The sequence below is a fragment of the Chrysemys picta genome, chromosome 8 (genome assembly GCF_011386835.1).
Source record: "Chrysemys picta bellii isolate R12L10 chromosome 8, ASM1138683v2, whole genome shotgun sequence".
Lineage (NCBI taxonomy): Eukaryota > Metazoa > Chordata > Testudines > Emydidae > Chrysemys > Chrysemys picta.
This window is the reverse complement of record NC_088798.1, coordinates 58,129,679-58,154,265: the sequence shown is the minus strand read 5'-3', so window position 1 is coordinate 58,154,265 and position 24,587 is coordinate 58,129,679. Positions and strand designations below refer to the sequence as shown.

General features: G+C 40.8%; 1 protein-coding gene across 17 annotated transcripts in view; it reads left to right on the top strand.

The window, feature by feature from the left end:
* RALGPS2 (Ral GEF with PH domain and SH3 binding motif 2) overlaps positions 1-24,587 on the top strand; it is a 286,135-nt gene that overhangs the window by 44,125 nt on the left and 217,423 nt on the right. For 14 of the 17 annotated variants that reach the window (XR_010590027.1, XR_010590025.1, XR_010590028.1 and 11 more), the window contains 2 exons: positions 4,618-4,725; positions 20,345-20,395. Coding sequence is in view for 12 of the 17 variants with exons in the window: in XM_005304201.5 (XP_005304258.1) it covers positions 4,618-4,725; positions 20,345-20,395 (159 nt within the window). In the remaining 5 variants the exon portion in view is untranslated. The remainder of the gene's footprint in view (positions 1-4,617; positions 4,726-20,344; positions 20,396-24,587) is intronic. The other 3 variants (XM_065555676.1, XM_065555671.1, XM_005304202.5) reach the window with 1 other exon arrangement.

Below are 24,587 nucleotides of genomic sequence, written 5' to 3'. Positions count from 1 at the left end.
TTCCTCTCATATTGGAATATCTCCTATCCCTAAAACAGCAGGGCTTGGCAATATCTTCAATTCGGGTTCACCTGGCCGCTATATCGGCCTTTCACCCAGGGGAACTCGCGTCCTCGGTATTCTCTAACCCGATGGTCGTTAGATTCCTCAAGGGCTTAGACCGGATGTACCCACAACAACGTCAGCCCGTTCCGACGTGGGATCTCAACCTGGTTCTCTCCAAGCTCACAGGGCCTCCATTTGAGCCACTGGCCACCTCTTCCCTCCTGTACCTATCCTGGAAGACAGCCTTCCTCGTAGCCATCACCTCAGCAAGGCGCGTTTCTGAACTCAGGGCGCTTACATCCGAGCCCCCATACACGGTTTTCCATAAGGACAAAGTGCAGCTTCGTCCACATCCTGCCTTTCTTCCTAAGGTGGTCTCACCGTTTCACATGAATCAGGATATATTTCTCCCAGTCTTCCATCCTAAACCACATGCTACTCGCCAAGACCAGCGTTTGCATTCTTTGGACGTACGCAGGGCCCTGGCTTTCTATATTGACCGCACAAAGCCGTTTAGAAAGACGACGCAACTCTTCGTTGCAGTGGCCGACCGGATGAAAGGCTTACCGGTCTCCTCACAATGCCTGTCCTCCTGGATCACGTCTTGCATCCGGACTTGCTATGACCTGGCCGGTGTCTCGACGCCGCACCTCACCGCTCACTCAATGAGGGCCCAAGCTTCCTCGACTGCCTTCCTGGCTCAAGTTCCGATCCAGGACATTTGTAGAGCTGCAGTTTGGTCATCAGTCCACACATTTGCAGCTCACTACGCACTGGTACAGCAGTCCAGGGACGATGCTGCATTCGGATCAGCGGTTTTGCACACAGCAATGTCTCATCCGACCCCACCACCTAGGTAAGGCTTGGGAGTCACCTGATTGGAATCGATATGAGCAAGCACTCGAAGAAGAAAAGAGGGTTACTCACCGTTGTAACTGTTGTTCTTCGAGATGTATTGCTCATATCCATTCCAAACCCGCCCCCCTTCCGCACTGTCGGAGTAGCCGGCAAGAAGGAACTGAGGGGGCGCCGGGTCGGCTGGGGTATATATCCAGCGCCATGAAGGCGCCACTCTAGGGGGCTCCACAGCCGACCCGCCGGGTGTTGCTAGGGTAGAAAATTCTCCGACGATCGTGCACGCGGCGCGCGCACACCTGATTGGAATGGATATGAGCAACACATCTCGAAGAACAACAGTTACAACGGTGAGTAACCATCTCTACTGAAGAAGAAAAAGACGAAGAACAAATTTCTTTTGTAGAGAATTCCACAAAAAACTGCCCTTTTCAAAGTGGCTGCCATCTCCCTCTCTTCTGTATTGGACTGAAGCCTTAGCTGACCTCAGTGGTCATTTTGAGAAAAGCATTTGTTCACTGAACAGTGGTACTAAGGCCTGGTGTACACTAGAAGTTATCTGTAAACCTGTGTTGGTTAGGAGTTGATTTTTACTAATATAGTTATACTGGTACAAATCCTAGCATGGGTGCACTTCTACTGGTATAGTTTATTTTGCTTCCTGAACTGGAATTAGCTATACCAGTATGAACATTTCTATACCTGTATAATGGCATCCACCTAGCAATGGGTGTTGGGAGGGAAGTATCTAGTGTAGAGTAAAGTCCTGAGTATCTGCCCCCTGACCACATAAAGCTCCATCATCTTCCCTGAGGAAGCTTGGTTGGCTTCACTCTCATTGCAAATGTAAGATAGTGGCTATTTTACAAAGGGCAGGTTTTTTTTGTGAGTTTCTGTTGAAGGAGATTCTATGCACCAGCCTCTGACAGATAAACTTAATTATGAAAAACAGTGGCAAAAATGATCATTAATCCTAAATATTTCTTCTCAAAAGCCACCTGTTGCACCAAATCTACTCAACAGAGAGAAGGAACCATGTGTGTGCAGGGGACTGGAAGGAGCAATTTAGAAGATAGGGAGGAGGGTAAAAATGAGGGATACACTCGGGTTGTTTTCTGCTGCACTGGCAACAAAGAGTAGCTGTAAATCTAGCTAAACTAGCCAATATGTCCTGGCTGCTTTGCACTTCTCCAGAGTGGCATAATACAGCTAGAGTGTACCAGTGAATCTATCCATAGCAGTTAAAAGGATGATTTTTCATATTTTCAAATCATTAGAAATATCAAATAAAAGTTCTTTGAGACTTTTGTTTAATATTGATTTTTTTTTTTTAAAAAATCAACAGCCCAAGAAGATTTCAAGACAAACTATATTAAAATGGAGTTAAAATTGAGATTACAAATCAGTATTTAGGATAAATTGACAGGGATGTTGTAATTATTCTCAAGCTAAATGTTCTAAATCCAGGAAATTCAGAGTTAAGATTCAGTGTAAAAATTTAAAATATGGCATCAGGTGGTAGGAAAAAAAAAATCTAATGTTGAAAAATTTGTTTAATCTAAGACCACAAACACCAAGGTTTAATCCTAATAATATTTTTTAAGGAGTGTTACTGGGCAGATTTAAAGTTGCTTGGTTGCCCTACCACATTTCCTATCTTAACATGTTTGGATTTCTTTTATGACTGAGTAAATGACTACACAAGGTGCAAGACAGTAAAGATCAGGTCAAATATCTCCAATAATTGAGATATTGCTCTCTTAGAAAGCAGTCTAAATGTGCTGTGATGTATTTGGAAACTGGATACCAAGTCAGTCTCAATTTTGAGATTTGTTTAGTTGCAGGCCAATAGTTCAGGTTTAGTCATATCTTAGTCATATATTTCGGAATAAAATAACCCTTTAGAGAATGCTGCCATAAAGCCTGATTGTTGATAACATGGCTGCTTCTCTGTTAGGCTGAGATACCATTGGGTTTAATTACACAAGCGTCTTTAAGTTTTAAGTACAGTGGCAGTCTGTATCAGTGTGATCTTTTGGAGCTGCTATTTTGCTTATTCAGTTACTTTTTTCTTCTGAATAATTTGAGTTGTATCAAAAGTGGCTGATCATTCCAGGCTACTTCAGTGAAGCAGTTATTTGTTTCTGTGTGCTGGTAAACCAATAAAAAGGGCTTTTAAGAATAGATAGTTGCTGTTGTTTTACTCAGCACAGTAATCTGAGTGTCCACACGTTACAAAGCAGTATTACAGGAACCTAACGTTGGTGATTGGAAGCCAGTTTCTATTTGTAGACAATTGGAAAAAACAATCTTTTTGTTCTTTAATATTAACTTTTAACATTAAATGTTGTTGAAGCACATCATGCAGGTTGCTGAAGATGCAAACCTGTGTGGTTTTCCTGATGCATATGTTGAAAAGAGATTATACCGTTACAGTAATGTTGTAGTTACTGTAACAGCCATAATTGTGCTTTTCTGCTCCAACAGCTCTTTAAAATAAGTTTAAAAAATGGAGAGGACTCTATTATTTAAAATTTCAGCTGGGTTAGTTCACTCCATTTCTAGATGTCCCAGTACCTATCTATATGTGGAAAATTAGACGTTGGGTTATCTAACTGATTATAACAGAAACAAATTCTGCTTGCTCTGATTTTCATGGAAAGATGTTGAGAACATCCAAATGTAGTTTGCACTAGTGCTTATGCAGCTGCTGGTACAGTTATTGCTGGATTGGTTGCTAAAAGAATAATTTGAAAACAGTGAAGTTTGGCTGCCAGAACCATTATTGGTGGTAACTCCTGAGAAGGGAAGAACCCAGCTTCCCCCTCAGATCCCACAATTTGCTGTATGTACAATGCAGACCTATTGTGTCCAAGATTATTGTGTAAAATATCATGTATATCTTATGAAATATAGTTGCATTTAGCAAGGACACTTGTATACTGTATTTATCTTTTTTATATTTTACTGACATTCCCCCCTTTTAAAAAAAAAAAAAAAAAATCAGGAGCGAATAGGAGAAAAAGGCAGAAAACCAGAAAGATAAAGGAATGGGATGGCTGGGGAAGGGGAAGGAGAGCAACATTTCAGGTTCCATCCACTAGGATAGTTTGCATATCTGATATCCAGAATCTTGATTGTAAGTAATTTTTGGAGTTCTGGTATCCTTTCAAATTTAAGAGAGAAACTGATTTACAGTCTTATTAATTATTACTTTCATGTTGTCTGCTAACCCAATCGCTACAAAAGGTCTAAACAAAAATCAAATTTATTTTGTAATTGCAGTGATTTTAGTGCTTAAGAAAGGAGGTAGGATAGCTGACATTATATCATCTTAGTACTTACCTGCAATTACCATTTTATTTCAATGTTAGCTCTTTCTTGACCAGTCTTTGTATCTATTCGCCCTGTGCAGTGATTTTTTTTTTTTAAATCTAAGACTAGTAGAAATCATTTTTTGCCTTCAGTAAGCAAGTTTAAATGCCAACTCTCTCTGTGTAAATGTTGTGCATTATGAGCATCATCTAGAGCCCACTGAAGTCAACTGAGGTTCTCTGGTTTCAATGGGGTTTTGGTCAGGCCCTAATATGCTACACACACAAGGGTAATTTGCAGTATAGAAATGTTTCTTGCGACAAAGAGACACTTGAAAATAAACATTTTCTTCTTGTTTTGAAAAGAGAACTGTATCTGTTTTTTTTTTTTTTATTTTGACAGAAGAGTAGCAGCTCTGAATCCTTAAGTGACAAAGGTTCTGCTGAACTGAAGAAAAGCTTTGATGCAGTGGTATTCGACGTTCTCAAGGTTACACCAGAAGAATACGCCGTAAGCAATCAACAAGTTATCTTTTTGTGGGAATACTTATACTTTTGGTGCTGTTTGTTTTCCCCTCTTAACAACCCAATTTCTCCCCACCTCCCACCCACAGGGCTTCAAAAAGAGGCCCTCTGTGGTTCCTTGGGTCACAGGTGCCGACTTCCTCCAGGCCCTGGGCTGGACAGTACAGGACATACATTTCTGGGGGGGAATCTAAGACTGGGAGTGTGTTGGGGTCACCCTGCAGTATAACCAAGACTGATAAGAGCCTGAGAGTAATCCAGCTATGGCTGGCAGGCTGCAGTTACACACAAACATTCAAGTTGTGGCTTGCATGCTGGAAAGTTGTTTGTGAACAGCCCAAGTAGAAATTCCTTCAGCAGGGCATTGTAAAGCACCCGAAGTTGCAGGGCAGGGGTGACAGCTGCTCATTAGTCTGGATTGTACCCTGGTATGTTACAGAAAGGTGGTTTTATGATTTACAGCATTGGACTCGAGATCTGTGTTGTGTTAAGAACATAAGAATGGCCATACTGGGTCCGACCAATGGGCCATATAGACCAGTTTCCTATCTTCTGACGGCGGCCAATGCCAGCTGCTTCGGAGAGAATGAACAGAAAAGGGGCAATGTTGAGTGGTCCAGTCCCACCTTCTGGCAATTGGAGGTGTAGGACACCTGGGGCATGGGGTTGTCTCTATGACCATCTTGGCTAATAGTCATTGATGGACCTATCCTCCATGAACTTATCTAGTTCTTGTTTTTAATCCTGTTACATTTTTGGCCTTAACATCATCCTATGGCAATGAGTTGCACAAGTTGACTGTGCGTTATGTGAAGAAGTCGTCCTTTTGTTTATTTTAAATCTACTGCCTATTAATTTCATCAGGTGGCCCCTAGTTCTTGTGTTATGTGAAGGTGTAAATAACATTCCCTATTAACTTTCTCTATCGCATTCATGTTTAATAGACCTCTTGTCATATCCTCCCTTAGGGCAGGTCTACACTAGAAGCACTACATCGGTGCAGCTGCGCCACTGTAGCATGTCTGGTGAAGATGCTCTGTGCTGATGGGAGAGTGTCTCCTGCTGATGTAGTGCCAGAGTGGACAGCGCTTAGGTTGCATCACACAGCTGGGTGTCTTTTTCACACACCTGAGTGATGCAGCTTAGATTGATTTAAGTGGTAGTGTAGAACTGCCTTTAGTCATCTTTTCTAAATTGAACAGTCCCAGTCTTTTTAATCTCTTCTCATATGGAAGCTGTTCCATAGTCCTAATAATTTTTGTTGCCCTTGGGCAAGTCACTTTTACTTTGCCTCAGTTCCTCATCTGTAAAATATGGTTTATAACACTTGAATTATAATATCATTTGAGCAAGATTAGCTCCAGGTTTTAGCTCCTCAGTGTGAAACTGGTAGAATTCCCTTAGGTCATGAGGATTGGTAACCTTTAAGGGCAGCAGTAGTGGTGTAGAGCAGTGGTTTTCAAACTTTTTTTCTGGCGATCTAGTTGAAGAAAATTGTTGATGCCCGCAACCCAACGGAGCTGGGGATGAGGGGTTTGGGGTGTGGGAGGGCCTCGGGCTGAGGTGGAAGGTTGGGATCCAGGGATGGTGCTGGGGATGAGGAGTTTGGGGGGGGTTAGGTCTGTGGCAGGGGGTTGGAGTGTGGGAGGGGGTCAGGGCTCTGGGCTGGGGGTGCAGGCTCTGGGGGGGGAGCTGGGGATGAGGGGTTTGAGGTGCAGGAAGGGGCTCTGAGTTTTTTGGGGGGTGGCTGGGGTAGGGGATTGGGGCACTGGTTTACCTCAGGGAACTCTTGGTCAGCGGTGCAGTGGGGGTGCTAAGGCAGGCTTCCTGCCTATCCTGGCACCGCGGACTCTGCTGCGCCCCGGTAGTGGCCAGGGGCAGGTCCGGCTTCTAGGCGGAGGTGCACAAGCGGCTCCGTGCAGATCTTGCCTGCAGGCAGGCTCCTCCCCCCCCCCCCAGCTCCCATTGGCCGGTTCATGGCCAAGGGGAGTGTGGAGCCCCGTGGCCTCTGTGCCTAGGAGCTGGACCTGCTGCTGGCCACTTCCGGGGTGCAGCACGGTGTCAGAACAAGTAGGGACTAGCCTGCCTTAGCCGGGCAGCACCGCTGACGGGACTTTTAATGGCCCAGTCGGCAGTGCTGACCAGATCCACCGCGACCCAGCGCCTTAGATTCCGCCACCCAGTACTGGGTGGCGACCTGCAGTTTGAAAACCACTGGTGTAGAGTGTAAGCTGGATGTCCTCTTTATAATAGCCTTTTCTCCGAATGCTTCAGTTAGTTCCTTCTTGATCTATAATTGATGCAGAAACTCCTTATTAGACTGTGCATCTGCATTACTTCAGTTCTTCTGGAGATGCTCATGTATCCTTATAGCACTTATCCGTACTTTTCCAGTCTTATGCTAAGGAACTGAGGTCTGTCTGTCTAGTACAAATGCCTAAATTCCTTTTGAGAACATTGCCTTGAATGCTCTCACATATTCTGCAGTGCTTCAGTACTTCTTTTTGAGGGAGGAGGTTTTGGTGCTTTTTCACAGTGTTCTGGTTCCTACCCTGACATGTCAGTTTCTGCTTTGATATGCCAGACCCTATTTAGATGTGTTTTGGTTTGATTTCGTTGCTGAGACTTCAGTGTCTGTCCTGGTAGTGAAGCACAGTATTTTTCTCCAATGTGTGACTTGGGGTGGTCCAGCATATTGGTTTTGGGGATTTCAGGTTTCTTAACATATTGAGACTACTTGGTGCTCTCAGCATTGGGAGGATCTTTTATCAGTCTCACTGACTGTCTGACGGGCTTTTTAATGCTTCGGACCTGTCTTTCAGATATGTTTTTGAAGAAGGAAGTATTGACTTTAGTGGCTTCAAACCGTAGTAGAACTATGTCCAGAAGGAATGGCAATGTTTTTATTGTGTTTTCTGTCTTGTAGCTTAATAGGATACTCAAGGATGTCAGATTTCCTGTGGATATCATCTTATGCACTGAGAAACTGTGCATGATACCTCCAAACCCTCTTTGAAATCTTGGTATTGGTGTGGGATAGCGTTTCCCCTCTGGAGAGAGACCAGCTGTAGGAGCAGGCAGCCAGTCAGTTCTCCAGCTTCCTGGGGGGGTGGTGAAGTCAGGCTCCATCCCTGGGACGGTGGGTGGCAGGCTCCAGCCATGGGGCTTCTGGCTCTGTTCTCTGGCTGCGTGGTGGTGGGCTCTTGCCCTGAGCTCTCTTCCCCCCCCCCCCCCCCCATCACCCTTGGCTCCCACTGTCTCCCCCAGTGCCCCATCATCCCTGGTCCCCACTCCCTCCGTACCTATCTCTCCATCCAGGGCTTAATTTGTCCCTGGGCTTGTCAGGGCTAAGTAAGTCTGCTGTGAAGACTGATATTTGTACGTTTGTTAATATCATATTTCATAGCAGATTTAGTAAGCTAGCAAGTCTTAAGAAACAAAACAACCAAAAAAGCAAAATAAACAATTAAAAAAAAAGACAAGAATGTGCAAAGCACCTTATTTGTGTTTCTATTCTATTTCGGTCCAGTAAAGAATAGAGACAGCAGTACTTTTTTTTTTTTTTATTGTCTCCAAAAAAAACCCCCCCAAACCTAACTAAATAAATTACCATGATTTGGATATGTATATGTGAATATTTGTTTTTCTTAAAGTTGTTAAAATATTTTTAGGAAAAATTGTCAGAGCAGCCACCTGCAAGAGTTGGTGGCCACACTCTGAGGCCACCAAAAAATTTGTTGTGAGAACCCCTGATAGTCCTCACTCAATTCATAAAACCAACCTTTGAACCTATGAGTGAGTGCTCCCTCTTAATCTATTAAACAGTGTTCATCATAGCAATACATTTTCCCAGAAGAGTAAGGGAACTGCAGGCTTTGATGGTGGATTCACCATTTACAGTTTTCCACAAACACAAAATGATCCTTCGTCACATCCTATATTCCCGCCCAAAGTGGTAACTAACTTCCCTCAAACAGTAAGTTGCTGTACCAGTATTCTTTCCCAGCTTTCATATGCACTTGCATAAATAGAGACTCTACACATTACTCTAAAAGAGCATTATCTTATTATTTAAAAAGTACCAAAGGCTGCAGAAAATCCCCATATCTCTTCATATCCTTTAGAGAATTGTAAGGGTCAGGCTATTTCTTCCCAATGCTTCTCCAGATGGGTTAGGGTTATGTATTGAAGAGAATACAAGCTAGACCCTGTTCCTCTTCCTGTGAGGGTTAAGAAATGCTCCACTCGGATTAAGTCAGCCTCTTTGTTATGCTTTAAATGTGTCTATTATTGAAATCTGCTGAATTGCAACTTGGAGCTCTATACACAAATTCACTAAATATTATTTCTTTAATTTTAACATCCATGTCCAATGCACAATTTGGTAGAGCAGTTTTTCCAGTCACAGTTGAATTAACCAGTACTGTGACACAGAATTCTATCAGACTATCTCTAGAGTAGGAACGTGTAGAGGTCACTTGGAGCAGCACTCACTCACTCTTACATTCCCCTCGTCATCAGAGTTCTTATTACAGGCCTGGTCCCCACTAAGTCCCCACTTCGGACTAAGGTACGCAAATTCAGCTACGTTAATAATGTAGCTGAATTCGAAGTACCTTAGTCCGAACTTACCGCGGGTCCAGACGCGGCACGGATTTTCCCCCGTCGATGCCGCGTACTCCTCTCGCTGAGCTGAAGTACCGGCATCGACGGCGAGCACTTCCGGGATCGATTTATCGCGTCTTAACCAGACGCGATAAATCGATCCCAGAACATCGATTGCCTGCCGCCGGACCCTCCGGTAAGTGAAGTCGTACCCACAGTTGCAGACCTGAGGAAATTGTGGAAGGAACTTATTGCCACACTCCCTTTTATAGCCTTACCCTCAGAACATTTGGGAATAATGAGGAGCAGCAGGAAGGCATGTGAGAGTACTCCAATGACACTTCTATGAAGTGTTCCTTGGAGTTTGAATGTGTAGGGTCCATCTGAAACTGTAGGTAAAGGTGAGTAAACCTCTATTTCTGTTAGCATATGGGCTAAGCCAGTCCCATTATGATGAGAATCTGGAACATCACACAAAACCAGGCATGCATCTGGCCTTCATCCATACCCACAAGCCTAACATCCTGGTTTCTGGTAGAGAAGCAGAGTTCTGCAGCCCGGGTGACTCTAAGCAGGTACTCTGGTGTTGGATATCTTGGAAGTAAACTGAGAAGTATGCTGAGAATAACAAGTTTGTGGTGTGGGGCAAACAAACCAACAAGGACCCCTTTACCTGCATCATACAAAAACTGCTTGATTATCGTTAAGATTAATTCCATCAAGGAACGTGCCAGATATTTTGACTTGTCATGAATTAGTCAGTTTGACTTGTCTCTGCAATTACATTCACACAGCTTTGTATTTTTAACCACTCAGTTACCATCAGTTAAAAAGTCTCCTCCGTAATAGGGGGGCTTTCATCAAAGCTGACAAAAACTTCTGTTGAACCCATGTAATCTTAAATTTCTTACATGGACAGTGACCTCCATTGCAGGGTGAATGAGGTTTAGGAACACTCTGAAGCCTCACCTTCTTGTTCAACTCAAAGCCTATTCTTTTGTTAGCATTGTTCCCATGCCCACATCCCTGTCCTGGTGAGGTCCTTTGCCATATGCTGAATGTTAAGATCATGGGTATTTTATCTGGAATGGTCTGTAAAGCCCATTTAAAAAGTCCGCCCTATACTCCTGGGAGAATACTGCGCCTAAAATAAAAAATTCTGCACACAATATTTGAAAATTCTGCATATTTTATTTGTCAATATAACACAATATAATCATGTCTGTTACAATTATTTTGGTAATTTATTTCAAAATATCTGTCACCAAGTATGTCTGTTACAATACAGACAAAAAAAAAAGATTCTGGTAATTTTTTTTGACAAATAGATTCCTTACGAGGCATATTAATACAGAACTTTTGTGTCATTCATTTAAATTACAATACAGAACTGTATTTCTTGCACTTGTCAGAAGCAGTGCAAAGGCTTGGGGGGAGTCAAGAGTAATGGAAGAGCTGAGGAAGAGGGAAGGAGCCCAAGAGTAAACCTGGAGGGTGTTGGGTGGGAGGCTTTTCTTTTGGGAATGGGGGGGGGGAGGAATTGTTAGGGTGTTGGGAAGGCTGACCCCAAGCCTCTCCCATTCAGTCAGGCATGTCTGCCCCTCTCCACACACCCCTCATTCTCCTTGGGTCTCTGCAGTCCCCATCCCCAGGCTCAACACTATCACCCCACTAGCTCCTGAGCCCATGCTCCAGTCTGTCCCCCCCATTAGCCATTCTGAATCCCAGTCTGTGACACACCCCTCCGCCGCCCCCCCCCCAGCAGCCCTGTGTGGCCCACTCTGTCCTAACCTGGCTCTGCAGGCAGGGTGCTGTGATGAACTCTACTCCTGGGGGAATTCTGCGGCAGTGGACATAGAATTTTGTATTTTCCTGCTTAAAATACATTTTTCTAAGTGCTGCAATTCTGTGTTTTGCCCACCAGCGGCCACTGTGGCGCTAGACCAGCCAGCACTTCTTAGGCAAAATGTTTTTTATGTGGGGAAAATACAAAATGATGCAAGAGAGATGAATTCTGCATGTCCGCAGATGCACAGAATTCCCCCAGGAGTAACTCAACTTTGGGGGTATTTTTACACCAATTTGCTGGGCAATACTGTGACCAAAAGAACTGTATCTAAATGAATCTGGTATCTCTTATTGCTTTGGCCTGGCTGACTGGCAGATGGAAGGCTATATCAAGGTTCATTTATCTTGGGTAAGGTTGCCACTAATGTCTCTTCCATTGTTTCCATTGGAGATATCTGTATAATACACATGTGCAAAACATTATTGTTTGAATTTAGCCTCAAGAGGGAATCCTGTATGTGGTTCTCTAGTCCAGAGCTTGTTTCCAAGGTGAGGAGAGACCAAACTCTCCCATCCACTTCATTTTTCCAGATGTCCCTTTTTTTTTTTTAACTTGGATGCTTTATTTACTTTACTGGAAGTTTATTTGTTAATTGTTGTCTCTTGTAGACTTGACTGTTTTGTGCACTGTTGGATGTTTAAGAGGAACCTTGCTCCTATTTTGTATTTATGAATTAGAAAAAAGTAAAAAAAAAAAAAAAAACTTTCAACACATTGGTCTTGATTGTTGCAGGTGCAGGTTTATTGACTTTTTTTACTCTTCAGGAGTATGAATTGTTCACAGATAATATCTTTAGAAAAAGGTAAATTACTTATTATGCGTCTCAATATTTTATTATATTCCTGGAATCTCACTGGCCTCCCTAGTTCCCCATAGTATTTGGCGATTCTTTTAGAATTATCTTCATTCTTGCACCTAGCTTTCATTTTTTCTTGGTGGTATTTTTGATTGTGTTGATGATTTGGCATGGGCTGTCATCATGGAAGCATCACTTCCTGCGCAATCAAAATAACTAGAACATTTGGAGGGGGAAATATCTGTATTTAGCAGTAGGTGGAATGTGATGGATCATTAAATCTTAATGGCTCAGGGAGAACTGTTACCCTTGAGCTAAGACCCAGGAGTTGAAAATTCTGCACAAGAGATATCTTTACAGAAACTGAATTACAGGGAATTATTTTACCCTTCATTTCACAGGTATGTTATGAAGATAAATTCATTTGTTTGTGAGGCATTCAGATACTAGGCTGATGAGTGCCTTAGAAAAATCTTTGAAATAAAAAAAAAAAAAAAACCTCTCAGCAAGATATTTAAAAAAAAAACATGTCCCTCAGTACTGTATTTTTCTCAATCCTATACACTCTGCTGTTTGGCATTCCAAGCCCAGCTACATACAATACCATAGTGCCTTCCCTAACCTATGGTACCTCTGTATAAAGGAAATAATGGTTTGGTTTTGGAATCTGGGTCTTGAACATGAATGGTCATTACACTTATGTATTCAGGTTAGCTGGCAAGGCTGAATGGAGCTCCATTGACTAACTCCTATTCAGCCAGTAGAGGATGATGTTGAGCAGCAATGAGGTATGTCAATTTAGTCCGTCTGCAGAATTTAGATTACCATCAGAGAGCGAGATACAAAGATATTATTTGCCCTGTTTCATATTTCACAGCACTTCAAAGCCACCAAGTCAGCTCTAGTAAGAGAAACCATTAATTTGCATTAAGGTTTTAATATATTATCTTTGAGCCAGAATCTTAACATTGCATAAAAATTCTTATTACAGTCTCTTTCCATTACTCAAATTATTCCCCAAACTGGACAGATGTTCATTTTGTTAAATGGAGCTTTTGCTAGAGTTTCTAAATTGAGGTTAACTGTTCTGCAATTGTAGTCCACTTTACACTGTCCAGTGAATGACTTTCCTTTTTTGCCAACAAGGTTTGAATATGCATTCATTTTTTTTCTAATGAGACAAATCTTCACTTTAGGGTTCATGTTTGTGTGAATAGGCTTGAAGTACTCCATAGCTGAAGTTCTACACTGTTAACTGAGCGACCAGGAGGTGGCATATCTGCTTACTGGTGGAGGCATTAACTGGTTGTAATTCTGGTGTTAGTTTATTTGTACGATATCCTATTCTGCTCATTCTTGCTGAGATGGGAAAACAGATAAATTCACACAAAAAAACCCTCAAAAACAAACCCTTATTTTTATTCTTGTAGGGAAGTCCATCCTTGGCTCTCTTAGTACTTCATTTTACTTTTAATTGTCCAATTCCATTTGGGTTTCCATTTATCCTATCTGCTTCCCATATTATTACAGGAAGGCTATATGATGAAGCAATAGCTATAAGATTTTCAACTGGGCACATTGATGCTAATGAGAAAAGGGCAGAATGATATTGTATGCAAGAAGATCTGTTGAGATTTATAACACCCCTGGTTCAATCAGTGCCAGAACTGATGAAAACAATGAAATGAACTCAGTAAATACCTCTGAACCTAAAACCGGGTCCACATTATCAGAGGAGACGTAGGCAGAGAGTACCAATCACTATACTAAGACATGCTATATGATAAAATACCTGATTTTTCATGTTTCCAGTTTGATACTTCCTATACACCTGTAGTAAAGACTACTACAGCAAGTTTGGAGAGTGAGGAGGCTAAGTCCCATTGCAGTTGCCAGTCATAGGCAACAAATTACTTGCAAAGTGGCAGGAATTTTTGAAGTAGTGAGTCAGGTGAGGGATGTGGACTATGAAATACTTTTGTTGTAGAAAGAAAAGGCAAGATACGATGTACATTTATTAAAACCCCAGGGGATTAGGAAAATAGCGTTGAACCTACAGTACTGAACAGGTGGCAGTAACGTCTCCAGCTACCAGGTGGAGACCATACTCCTGTGCTCTTAGGGGAAAATATCTCCAATGCACAGATGATGCAAAGAGATGAATTTGATAAGTGTCTTCACCACCACAACTGGGAAGTCTAATCTTGCTGATTTTTGGATCCTGATCAAATCATGTTGGCAGTGTACATTCTGTGTACCATAGAGAATATATATACACAGAGGACATGAAAAAATGGGTGTTGCCATACTAACTATAATGAGAGTAATCCATTAAGGTGGGCTATTATCAGCAGGAGGAAAAAAAAAGTTTGTAGTGATAATCAGGATGGCCCATTTCCAACAGTTGACAAGAAGGGGTGAGTAACAGTAGGGGGAAAAAATTAGCATGGGGAAATAAGTTTTACTTTGTGTAATTCCCAGAGAGGAACTTTTAATCCCAGAGTGTTACTTTTGGGCATCAGGATAGAAATATAAATGATGCTATGCTTAACAGAATCCTTGCTATTACTTTCGTGACAAAAAGCATTTTGGCAATTAGGATAGACAACGTTAAGCCGAGTTAGAAGCCATGAATACTCCTCAACATAGTTATGAAACAAATTACAAAGTACTGCTTTCAGAATTTACAACATCCCAAGGAAATAGTGTTGTGAATATTCATCTGTAACCAAAATCTAGACTTTCATTTTGCATTATAGCCAGCAGTTTTAGTCCATCATCCATTCTAAAACCATTTTCTGCATCTCAGAGACCTATTCATAACAGTTGAGTTCTTCTTCATGACCTCACATAGCAGGCAGCAAAGTCAAATTGGAAACTGAAATGCTATAGTTCTTTCTGGCAGGCTGCCCTGTCTGTGGAGCTCAGATACTTCTCTGCCTCAAAGACAGCACACAAATTTCTCTTCAAAACCAGCTGAGAGGTTTACCAGCAAGGACAGAAATTACATAAAATCTGCAGCTATGCTGCTTTTCACTATTCTGGAATAAATCTGCTTTGCCTGCAAGCAGTTGAACTAGTCTGAAATAGAGATATTTGACCAAGTAGGATATTTTGGGCTGCCTTCATCACACAGTAAAAAAGGATCTAGTCATCTTCAGCCACCTTTATAGATGAACATTAAGTGGACACAGTTCCTGTACACACGATCCCTTAAACCCAAGGCATGTCTCTGCCATGGAAGAAAAGAACACTACCTACACTATGCAACTGATTGCAGTATAACAGCTCTGCACCCAGAAGCATATAGTCCTAACACCACTACAGTTGTCCTTGAGGAGGATCATATGCCTACAGAGCCTGAGCTCTGGAAGATTTTTAAACTGAATGATATGGCCCCTCTTACTTGCATTTTTCCCTAAAGCAGTCCAGCTAAATCCCCAATAAACAATTTCTAAATTGTAGAAGGACCCTGTAATCCTTGAGGAGGAAACTGAATATGTTGGTCGTCATCCTACTGGCTGTAAATTTTCTAGTTTAGCCTGTCTGAGAATCTTTTCTTATATATTTTCTTTTCTTTGTCCCCCTTCCCCCCCGTCCCCCACCCGCGCACACAGGAAAAACTGTGTGGTGGTAATCATTGTAGTATTTGAACACCTCAAAAATAATAATGAATTTATTCCTTCCACACCCATGTGAGTTAAAGTACTATTATGACTGCATAGACGGGGAGCTGAAGTACTGCAACACCTTGCCCAATAAAGAACACTGTGGCAGAGTTGGGAATTGAACCCAGATTTCCCAACTCCCAGTACAGTGCCTTAACCACAAGATTGTTTGCTTTTCCAGATGTTAACTTCACAAATTACATAAATTCCTTGAAAGATGAGCATTCCTCTTGAAGGATTCTTCAGTTTTTCCGCATCCAAGAAAACCAACATTCTCATATAGAAAGTAATGCTTCTCCCTGACACATTCTAGAACAATTACCTGGCATGCATAACCAAATATATTTCTCTTTGTCTGTCTCTGCTGTAGGTTGGTTGATCTTCCGAAATCTTTCTAGAATCTGTTTTATCTGTCCTTCCTCTTTCATTTTAAGCTATGGAGACATTCTTTAATTTATGTATAAGATTGCTAGACATACTCTATTTCTGGAATATAGAAGAATGAATTTTCCCATATTAATTTTTGTAGTCAAAATACTTAGTCACAAAGACCTACCCGGAGGACAGAACAAAGAGATATTGCAAATTTACAGTTGTATTGCACTTACAAATTTTTTCTTGAAGGACACTGGTAACTGAATGAACAAAACAGGTAACCATCAAGTGATCCATCCCTTGTCGTCCATTCCCAGCTTCTGGCAAACAGAGACTAGTGACACCATCCCTCCCCATCCTGGCTAAGAGCCATTGATGGACTATCCTCCACGAATTTATCTAGTTCTTTTTTTAACAATGTTATAGTTTTGGCCTTCACAACATCCTCTAGCAAGGAGTTCCACAGGTTGACTGTGCTTTGTGTGAAGAAATACTTCCTTTTGTTTGTTTTAAACCTGCTGCCTATTAATTTCATTTGGTGACTCCTAGTTCTTGTGTTATGAGAAGGAGTAAATAACACTTGCTTATTTACTTTCTCTTCACCAGTCATTATTTTATAAACCTCTATCATATCTCCCCTTAGTCATCTCTTTTCAGAGCTGAAAAGTCCCAGTCTTATTAATCTCTCCTCATACATAAGCCATTCCATACCCCTAATCATTTTTTATTGCCCTTTTCTGGACCTTTTCCAATTCCAGTATATCTTTTTTGAGATGGGGCAACTACATCTGCACGCAGTATTCAAGATGTGGGCATATGATGGATTTATATAGAAGCAATACGATATTTTCTGTCTTCTTATATATCCCTTTCTTAACTATTCCCAACATTCTATTAGCTTGTTTGACTGCTGCTGCACATTGAGTGGATGTTTTCAGATAACTATTCACAATGACTCCCAAGATCTTTCTTAAGTAGTAACAGCTAATTTAGACCCCATCTTTTTATATGTATAGTTGGGATTGTTTTCCAATGTGCATTACTTTGCATTTATCAACATCGAACTTCATCTGTCATTTTGTTTCCCAGTCACCCAGTTTTGAGAGATCCTTTTGTAGCTCTTTGCAGTCTGCCTGGGACTTAACTATCTTGAGTAGTTTTGTATCATCTGCAAATTTTGCCACCTCACTGTTTACCCCTTTTTCCAGGTCATTTATAAATATGTTGAATAGTACTGGTCCAAGTACAGACCTCTGTGGGACACCACTATTTACCCCTCTGCATTCTGAGAACTGACCATTCATTCCTACCCTTTGTTTCCTATTTTTTAACTAGTTACTGATTCATGAGAGGACTTTCCCTCTTATTCTATGACTGCTTACTCCTGCTTTAAGAGCCTTTGGTGAGCGACCTTGTCAAAGGCTTTCTGAAAATCTTAAGTACACTATATCCCCTGGCTCCCCCTTGTTGACCCCCTCAAAGAATTCTAGTAGATTAATGAGGCATGATTTCCCTTTACATAAACCATGTTGACTCTTCCCCAACAAATCATGTTCCGCTCTGTCTCTGACAATTTTGTTCTTTGCTATAGTTTCAACCAGTTTGCCCGGTACTAGTTGTTTAGCAGTCTTCCTGTGTGTGATGTACTTAAAATTGTTTTTGCTATTATTTTTTGAGTCTTGGGCTAGCTGTTGTTATTCTTAATTATATTTTTACACTTCTTTTGCCAGAGTTTATGCTCCTTTCAATTATCCTCAATAGGATTTAATGTCCACTTTTTAAAGGATGCCTTTTTGCCTCTGACTGTTTCTTTTACTTTGTTGTTTAGCCATGGTGGCACTTTTTTGGTTCTCTTACTAGGTTTTTTAATTTGGGGTATACATTTAAGTTGAGCCTCTATAATGGTGTCTTAAAGTTTCCATGCAGTTTGCAGGGATTTCACTTTTCGCACTGTACCTTTTAATTTTCGTTTAACTAACTTCCTCATTTTTGTGTAGTTCCCTCTTCTGAAATTAAATGCTACCATGTTGGGCTGCTGTGGTGTTTTCTCCGCCACAAGGATGTTAAATTTAATTATATTATGATCACTGTTACCAAGCGGTCCAGCAATAGTCACCTCTTGGACCAGATCCTGGGCTCCACTTAGGACTAAATCAAGAATTGTCTTTCCTCTTGTGGGTTCCAGGACTAGGTGCTCCAAGAAGCAGTCATTTAAGGTGTCAAACTTTATCTCTGCATCCCGTCCTGAGGTGACATGTACCCAGTCAATATGGGGATAGTTGAAATCCCCCATTATTATTGAGTTTTTTATTTTTATAGCCTCTCTAATCTCTCTGAGACAATGAATATGATTGACCCAGGGAAATAGAGTGAGAGTGACTGTATAGCCAGGTAGTTAGGGCACTCCCCTAGGATGTGAGACCCAAGTTCAAATGTGTGCTCCAAGGATTATTTATTTATAAAAAATTGAACAGTTTCAACAGGAGAGATTTGAGGAAAAATCCACACTGGACTATCCTGTAATCCTGTGGCTAGGATATTCTCCTGCAACGTAGGAGATGAAAGTTTAAATTCCTACTCCACATCAGGTGATGGGGGGTGGGGGGAGAATTGAATTGGGTCTCCCACATCCCAGGTGAGTTTCCTAACTGAGCTAAAGATTATAAGGGAGGCTGCCGCTGCCTCTTCACCATTCCCTTTTTGCTCCCCGGCCATTGTATTCGTCTGGTTCTCCTGTGTTTGTGTCAAAATGCCTGAAATCTAAAAGAAAAGACTTTGAAGTGGGTGGAAACAAAATGTTTCATTTTGACCTCACTCAAAACATTTTTGACTCGATAATTTACCCAATTGAAAAAATTCATTTTGGGTTGACCTGAAAAAACAAAGTAAACATCACCCGCTGCCCCCTGTGTATTTGAACTAACCAAAAAATCCATTGTAAAGCCTGTTTGGATTGATAGTTGCAAGGAGGTAAAAATAATTGTAGTGGTCAATGATGAAAATGAGAAGAAGTAAACACCCTAGCAGACATTATAGTTGTGATTGGAAATAAAATCAAAACATGAGGAGGTATTGTTAACTTTTGTCAACAGCTTATACACAGACATCGTGCGTGTACTTAATATTCCCAGGGAGTTAAGAATTTCATTGGGTTTGATTATTGTGACAATTTTCTCCTGAATGATAATTTAATAACTATAGGCAGTTTTTTAACGATGTGGTGAAAAGTCTTTTCTTCTAGAATAATTCACCTTTTCCTTGTCTTCTAAAATACACTGATTTTGTTTGTTTTTGTAAGAGATGGTTTCAGTCACCCAGGTTTGTTTTTAAATTAAAAAGCAGCTCTTCTGTTTTTAGCATAAACACATAATGTAGACTATTGTGGTTGGTATGGGTGAAAGGATTGCAGAAAGAAACTCTTACGTAAAGGGTGAGTATGGAATAATAACTAACTGAAATTCACAACTTTGTTCTATTATTCGTTGCCTCTTAAATGAACTTGTGAGGCTAGGTCTGTCTGATTTCCCTTAGTTTAGAAAACTAAATACAAAACTCATCTCTGTCAGTAGTTCTTCTCACACAGAAACACAGCTCCTCTCGTCACCTTTGCTAAAAACACGAACAAAAAAGCAAACCGCTGTTTATTAATTTTAGCTGGTGGGAAGGAAGAAAATTCTTTTTGTTTTTAATTTTTGGCATATAAACTGATACTATAGTGAGGGATGCCATATAAGAACTTATAGAGACAGGAAAAATAGACTTTTGTCTCGTGTGTCCTTGGGACAGAGGAATCACTCAACTTTGTGGTTCATATGCTACAAACATGAGAAATGACACATGATTGATTAATGAGATGCAGAAATGTTTCAAAAGATACACATATAATGATAAGAGATGGCTGTTTGGAGGATTGAGAGAAACTGAGTTCGTGAGGAATTGAAAGTGCTTTCTTGGCGATTTTTGGAAATCTTTCTATATTTGACCTGATAGCTTATACGTTTTAAATCAGGACTCTCATAAACAAATGCAGGATTCAGTTCATAAGAATAACTTACTTGCTTGTAGATAGGATTATGTTTGTTTGAATAAATGTAAAATACTGACCATTGGTTTATACTTTGGATATGCAGCATGTCTTAATGGTAATAGCAAAGATACTTGTTGGTAACAGATTCATAATATCTGATGTTTCCAGCATGATTATAGTGAAACAACAAAATACAGCAGAGTACAGTTAGCACCTTATAACCATGTAGGATTTTAAACAGACAGAAAATTAATTTTGAATGTAATGTATGACTTTGTATTTCAGGGTCAGATAACACTAATGGATGTCCCAGTATTTAAAGCTATTCAGCCAGAGGTGAGTAGTTCACAGGTTTTGTTTTCAATTTTAAATGAAAAGGGTCAAGATCTTGTGATGTCAACCAACAAACATAAATTCTGGAACTGAAGAATATGTATGCTCAATTATCCTGAGTTTCCATTTCTTATAGCTTTGAAGCAGATGGCTTTAAAACATCATGAGGCTATCTGGATCTAATAATGGTGTGTTTTGGGAAAACTATTGGAATTTAAACACAGTCAAGTAAAGATAAAACGAAGTGTCTGTCTGAATGTTTCTTTTGCAGTGTTTCTGAATGTTAAACATCTGTGGTTGAATATGTATCCTAATACTTTAAAACTTTTCTTACTAGTTGAAAGACACATTTGTTATATTGGTGGTGTATTGTCTTTGGACCTAAATGACAATAAATATGATCGTAATACGCTTTTTGTACATTGATAGTATACTGATAGGCCCGTTTGACTTTTTAGTGTGTGGTTACATTTTCCATATAACAAGTGAGCTACATTGCTTGTCTTATTGCTAGTTCTCTAATTTACATAGAATATCCATACACCTGAATGGTAATGAAGTAGGTGATGAAAAGGAAATAGTGGAAACAAGTATTAATAATACCCAAAAACATACATCAGCAGTTGAGTGCTTCATTCTTTTTTCTACCCAAAGCACATAAACCGAGTGAGGATTATAGTATTGTTCTACCCTGCCTGATAGAAGTGTAGAATAATGGGATGCCTTCCCTATGGTGAATCCCTTTCTCTCTCCCATAAACCCACTCTGTGGTTCTGAAAAAGGTCTTCCTGGATCAACTGGGATGTGGCCCAAAAGAAGGTGATGGGAAGAGACAGAGTGATTTTACCATTTCCACTACAGATGCAGCATGTGAGCATAAGGAGCTTTTATGTCTAAGACTATCTGAGTAGTCAACAGAATTCTTCTGCCACTGGCCATTCCAGTGTTAGCTGTTTAGCTCTGCATTTAATATAGCTTGGTCCATTGTTAGTACTATTTTCAGCTGTTGATGGTTTGTGCCAGTGCTATTTCATGCAGTTACTCCATCACCTAACTTGTCTTCTTTTAACTTGACCTAACTTCTGGGCCATTTTATATAATTTCTTATATTCTGATTAGTGGCGTGTTTCATTTCTGTCTATGGGAATTGTGGTTGATTTACACTAGATTAATTGCAGTTACAGCTGAATGCAGTCCTGGGTTTTGTGGGACTGTTATGCTTTGACTCACAAAATCCCCTGTCCTGTTAGAAGTGGGGGCTGAACAGTACTCTAACCCCACACACCGGGGCCAGATCGCAGCGCCTGGAGCAGGGAGCTGAGCTCAGGCATCACTTGGGACAGGAGTGGTAGAGGCGATTTCTGTGGAGCAGGCTCACTCTGCAACTCCCTACCCACCGAGTGTGGCCCTGACACAAGTCCCCCTTCCTCCCCTTTCTCACTTTGCGTTTTGTCAAATCTGCAGTGAAAGTGTTTTTAAAATGAACATGAGCTGGGTCATCATTAGAGACGATCTGCAATAACATGCAATATATGGCATAATGCAGGTAAAACAGAGCAGGAGGCATACAATTCTCCCCCAAGGAGTTCAGTCACAAATGTAATTAAAGCATTTTTTTAATGAGCGTCATCAGCATGTCCTCTGGAATGGTGACCAAAGCATGAAAGAGCATATGAATGTTTAGCAGATCTGACATATAAATACCTTGCAATGCCGGCTACAAAAGTACCAGGCAAATGTCTGTTCTCACTTTCAGGTGACGTAAATAAGAAGCAGGCAGCATTATCTCCCGTAAATGTAAACAAACTTGTTTATCTTAGCAGTTGACTGAACAAGAAGTAGGACTGAGTGGACTTGTAGGCTCTGAAGTTTTACATTGTTTTGTTTTTGAGTGCAGTTATGTAACAAAAAAAATCTACATTTGTAAGTTGCACTTTCACGATAGAAATTGCACTACAGTTCATGTATGAGGTGAATTGAAAAGTTCTATTTCTTTTGTTTATCATTTTTACAGTGCAAATATTTGTAATCAAAAACAATGTACACTTTGATTTCAGTTACAACACAGAATACAATATATATGAAAATGTAGAAAAACATCCAAAATATTTAATAAATTTCAATTGGTATTCTATTGTTTAACGGTGTGATTAAAACCGCGATTAGTTGCGATAAATTTTTTAAATCACGATTAATTTTTTTAGTTAAATCGCGTGAGTTAACTGCAATTAATCGACAGCAATCATTTTTAAACCTATTTTAGTTTTTCTTACAGCTTGTCTACACTAACAGTTTGTGGCAAGCTGGAGCGTGAACATACCCTGCACTAGCCTGCCACCGACTGTGTAGACAAGCCCTGAGAATCATAGAATTGTAGGACTGGAAGGGACCTTGAGAGGTGATCTATAGAGCTCTGTGTCTGTCCCGGATGTTGCGGAAGTCATGGATTCCATGACTTTCCGCGACCTCCATGTCTTCTGCAGTGGCCAGTGTGGCTGGCTCCAGGGCCAGCTGCTCAGGTGGCTCCAAGGACCGCCACACACCAGTCACTGGTGGAGCGGTCCAGGGGACAGCCACACCAGCTGCTGCTCCAGTGGCAGCAGGCAGTGGTCCCCAGCCACAGCAGTCGTGGTCCTCTGGATCACCGCAGGTGGCCGTCCCTGGCTGGGCAGCTGGGCAAAGCTGCCGCAGTCCACTAGTCCCAGGCAGGGGTCCCCAGGTGGCCAGCTGGAGCAGCTATGGTCAGGAGCCCCTGGCAGCTGGTGCTGCTGGCCCCCTGCAGCGGCCCCCCGAGACATCCCCTCTGTGTGTCCTTCTTCCCCCCCCCCCCAGTTTATACTAAAGATACCTGTGATTAAAAGTAATGGACAGGTCACAGGCCATTAATTTTTGTTTATTGCCCGTGACCTGTGCAAGACTTTTACTAAAAATACCTGTGACTAAATCGTAGCCGTAGTCATCTAGTCCAGTCCCCTGTACTCAAGGCAGGACTAAGTATTCTCTAGACCATCCCTGATAGGTGTTTGTCTAACCTGCTCTTAAAAATATTCTACGATGGAGAGTCCACAGCCTCCTTAGGCAATTTATTCCAGTGCTTAACTACCCTGACAGGAAGTTTTTCCTAATGTCCAACCTAAACCACCCTTGCTGCAATTTAAGCCCATTGCTTCTTGTCCTATCTTCAGAGGTTAACAGTTTTTCTTCCTCCTCCTTCTAACAACCTGTTACGTACTTGAAATCTGTTATCATGTCCCCTCTGTCATCTCTTCTCTTTGAAAAAATTGGGTTTGTTTAGTCTAATCTTCCCTCATAAGTCATATTTTCTAGACATTTAATAATTTTTGTTGCTCTTCTCATTTAGTCATTTTGTTTCTCTTAGCACAGATTAAATCTAAATTTCTGAATATTCTTTACGGTGTTGAAATAATTTTTAATTAAGTTCTAAATGCTTGCTGTTTAAGTGACATCAGAATTTGATTTCTCTCACATAAGCGTAATTATCTGACAAAATCCAGAGCTGAATATCTAAATTTTTATGGTAATTTTTTGTGGTGGTTATCTTTTGGCATCAAAATCAATGGAGAAACTCAACCGACATACATAAACACATCTTGAGCCTTTTGCCTAGATCTATAGCATTGTAAATATATCTCAGAGCTAATTCTTCCTGTCTATATTCAGATATTTACCATAGTTATATAGTCCACAGTGAAACATAAGTTTTAGAAGAGGTAACTTTTGAGGGCTGGCTCATGTCAACATTTTTTTCCTAGAAGCAGATATATTCTAACAAACAACCGTTTGAGAGTGTACTTTTCTAAATTATTAAGAGAATTTTAAGCTCTTGGATAGATGTGTAGAAGGCATATCACTCTCAAGCATCTCCTCCAAAGACCTGGGTGGTAACGGTATGGCTGGGGGGAGGGGGACTGTTTCTCCTATTAAATATTTGACTTCTTTCTTGACAATAATAAGTCAAAGTGAAAAAATGTGCACTTATGGTACCCAAAATATCTTAACCTTTCTTCATACTCCTTAAGTCCCTTCTTTTTGGGTGGAATGCATTACAGAACATTAGTTTCGTCCCCTCAGCTGATTCTGAGCATTCCTGTTTGTGAGATATTGCTGTCTGGTGTTTATGAACTTCAGGAACCTTATAATGAAGTATTTTTTGTTTGGATTGCACTGTAAGCCC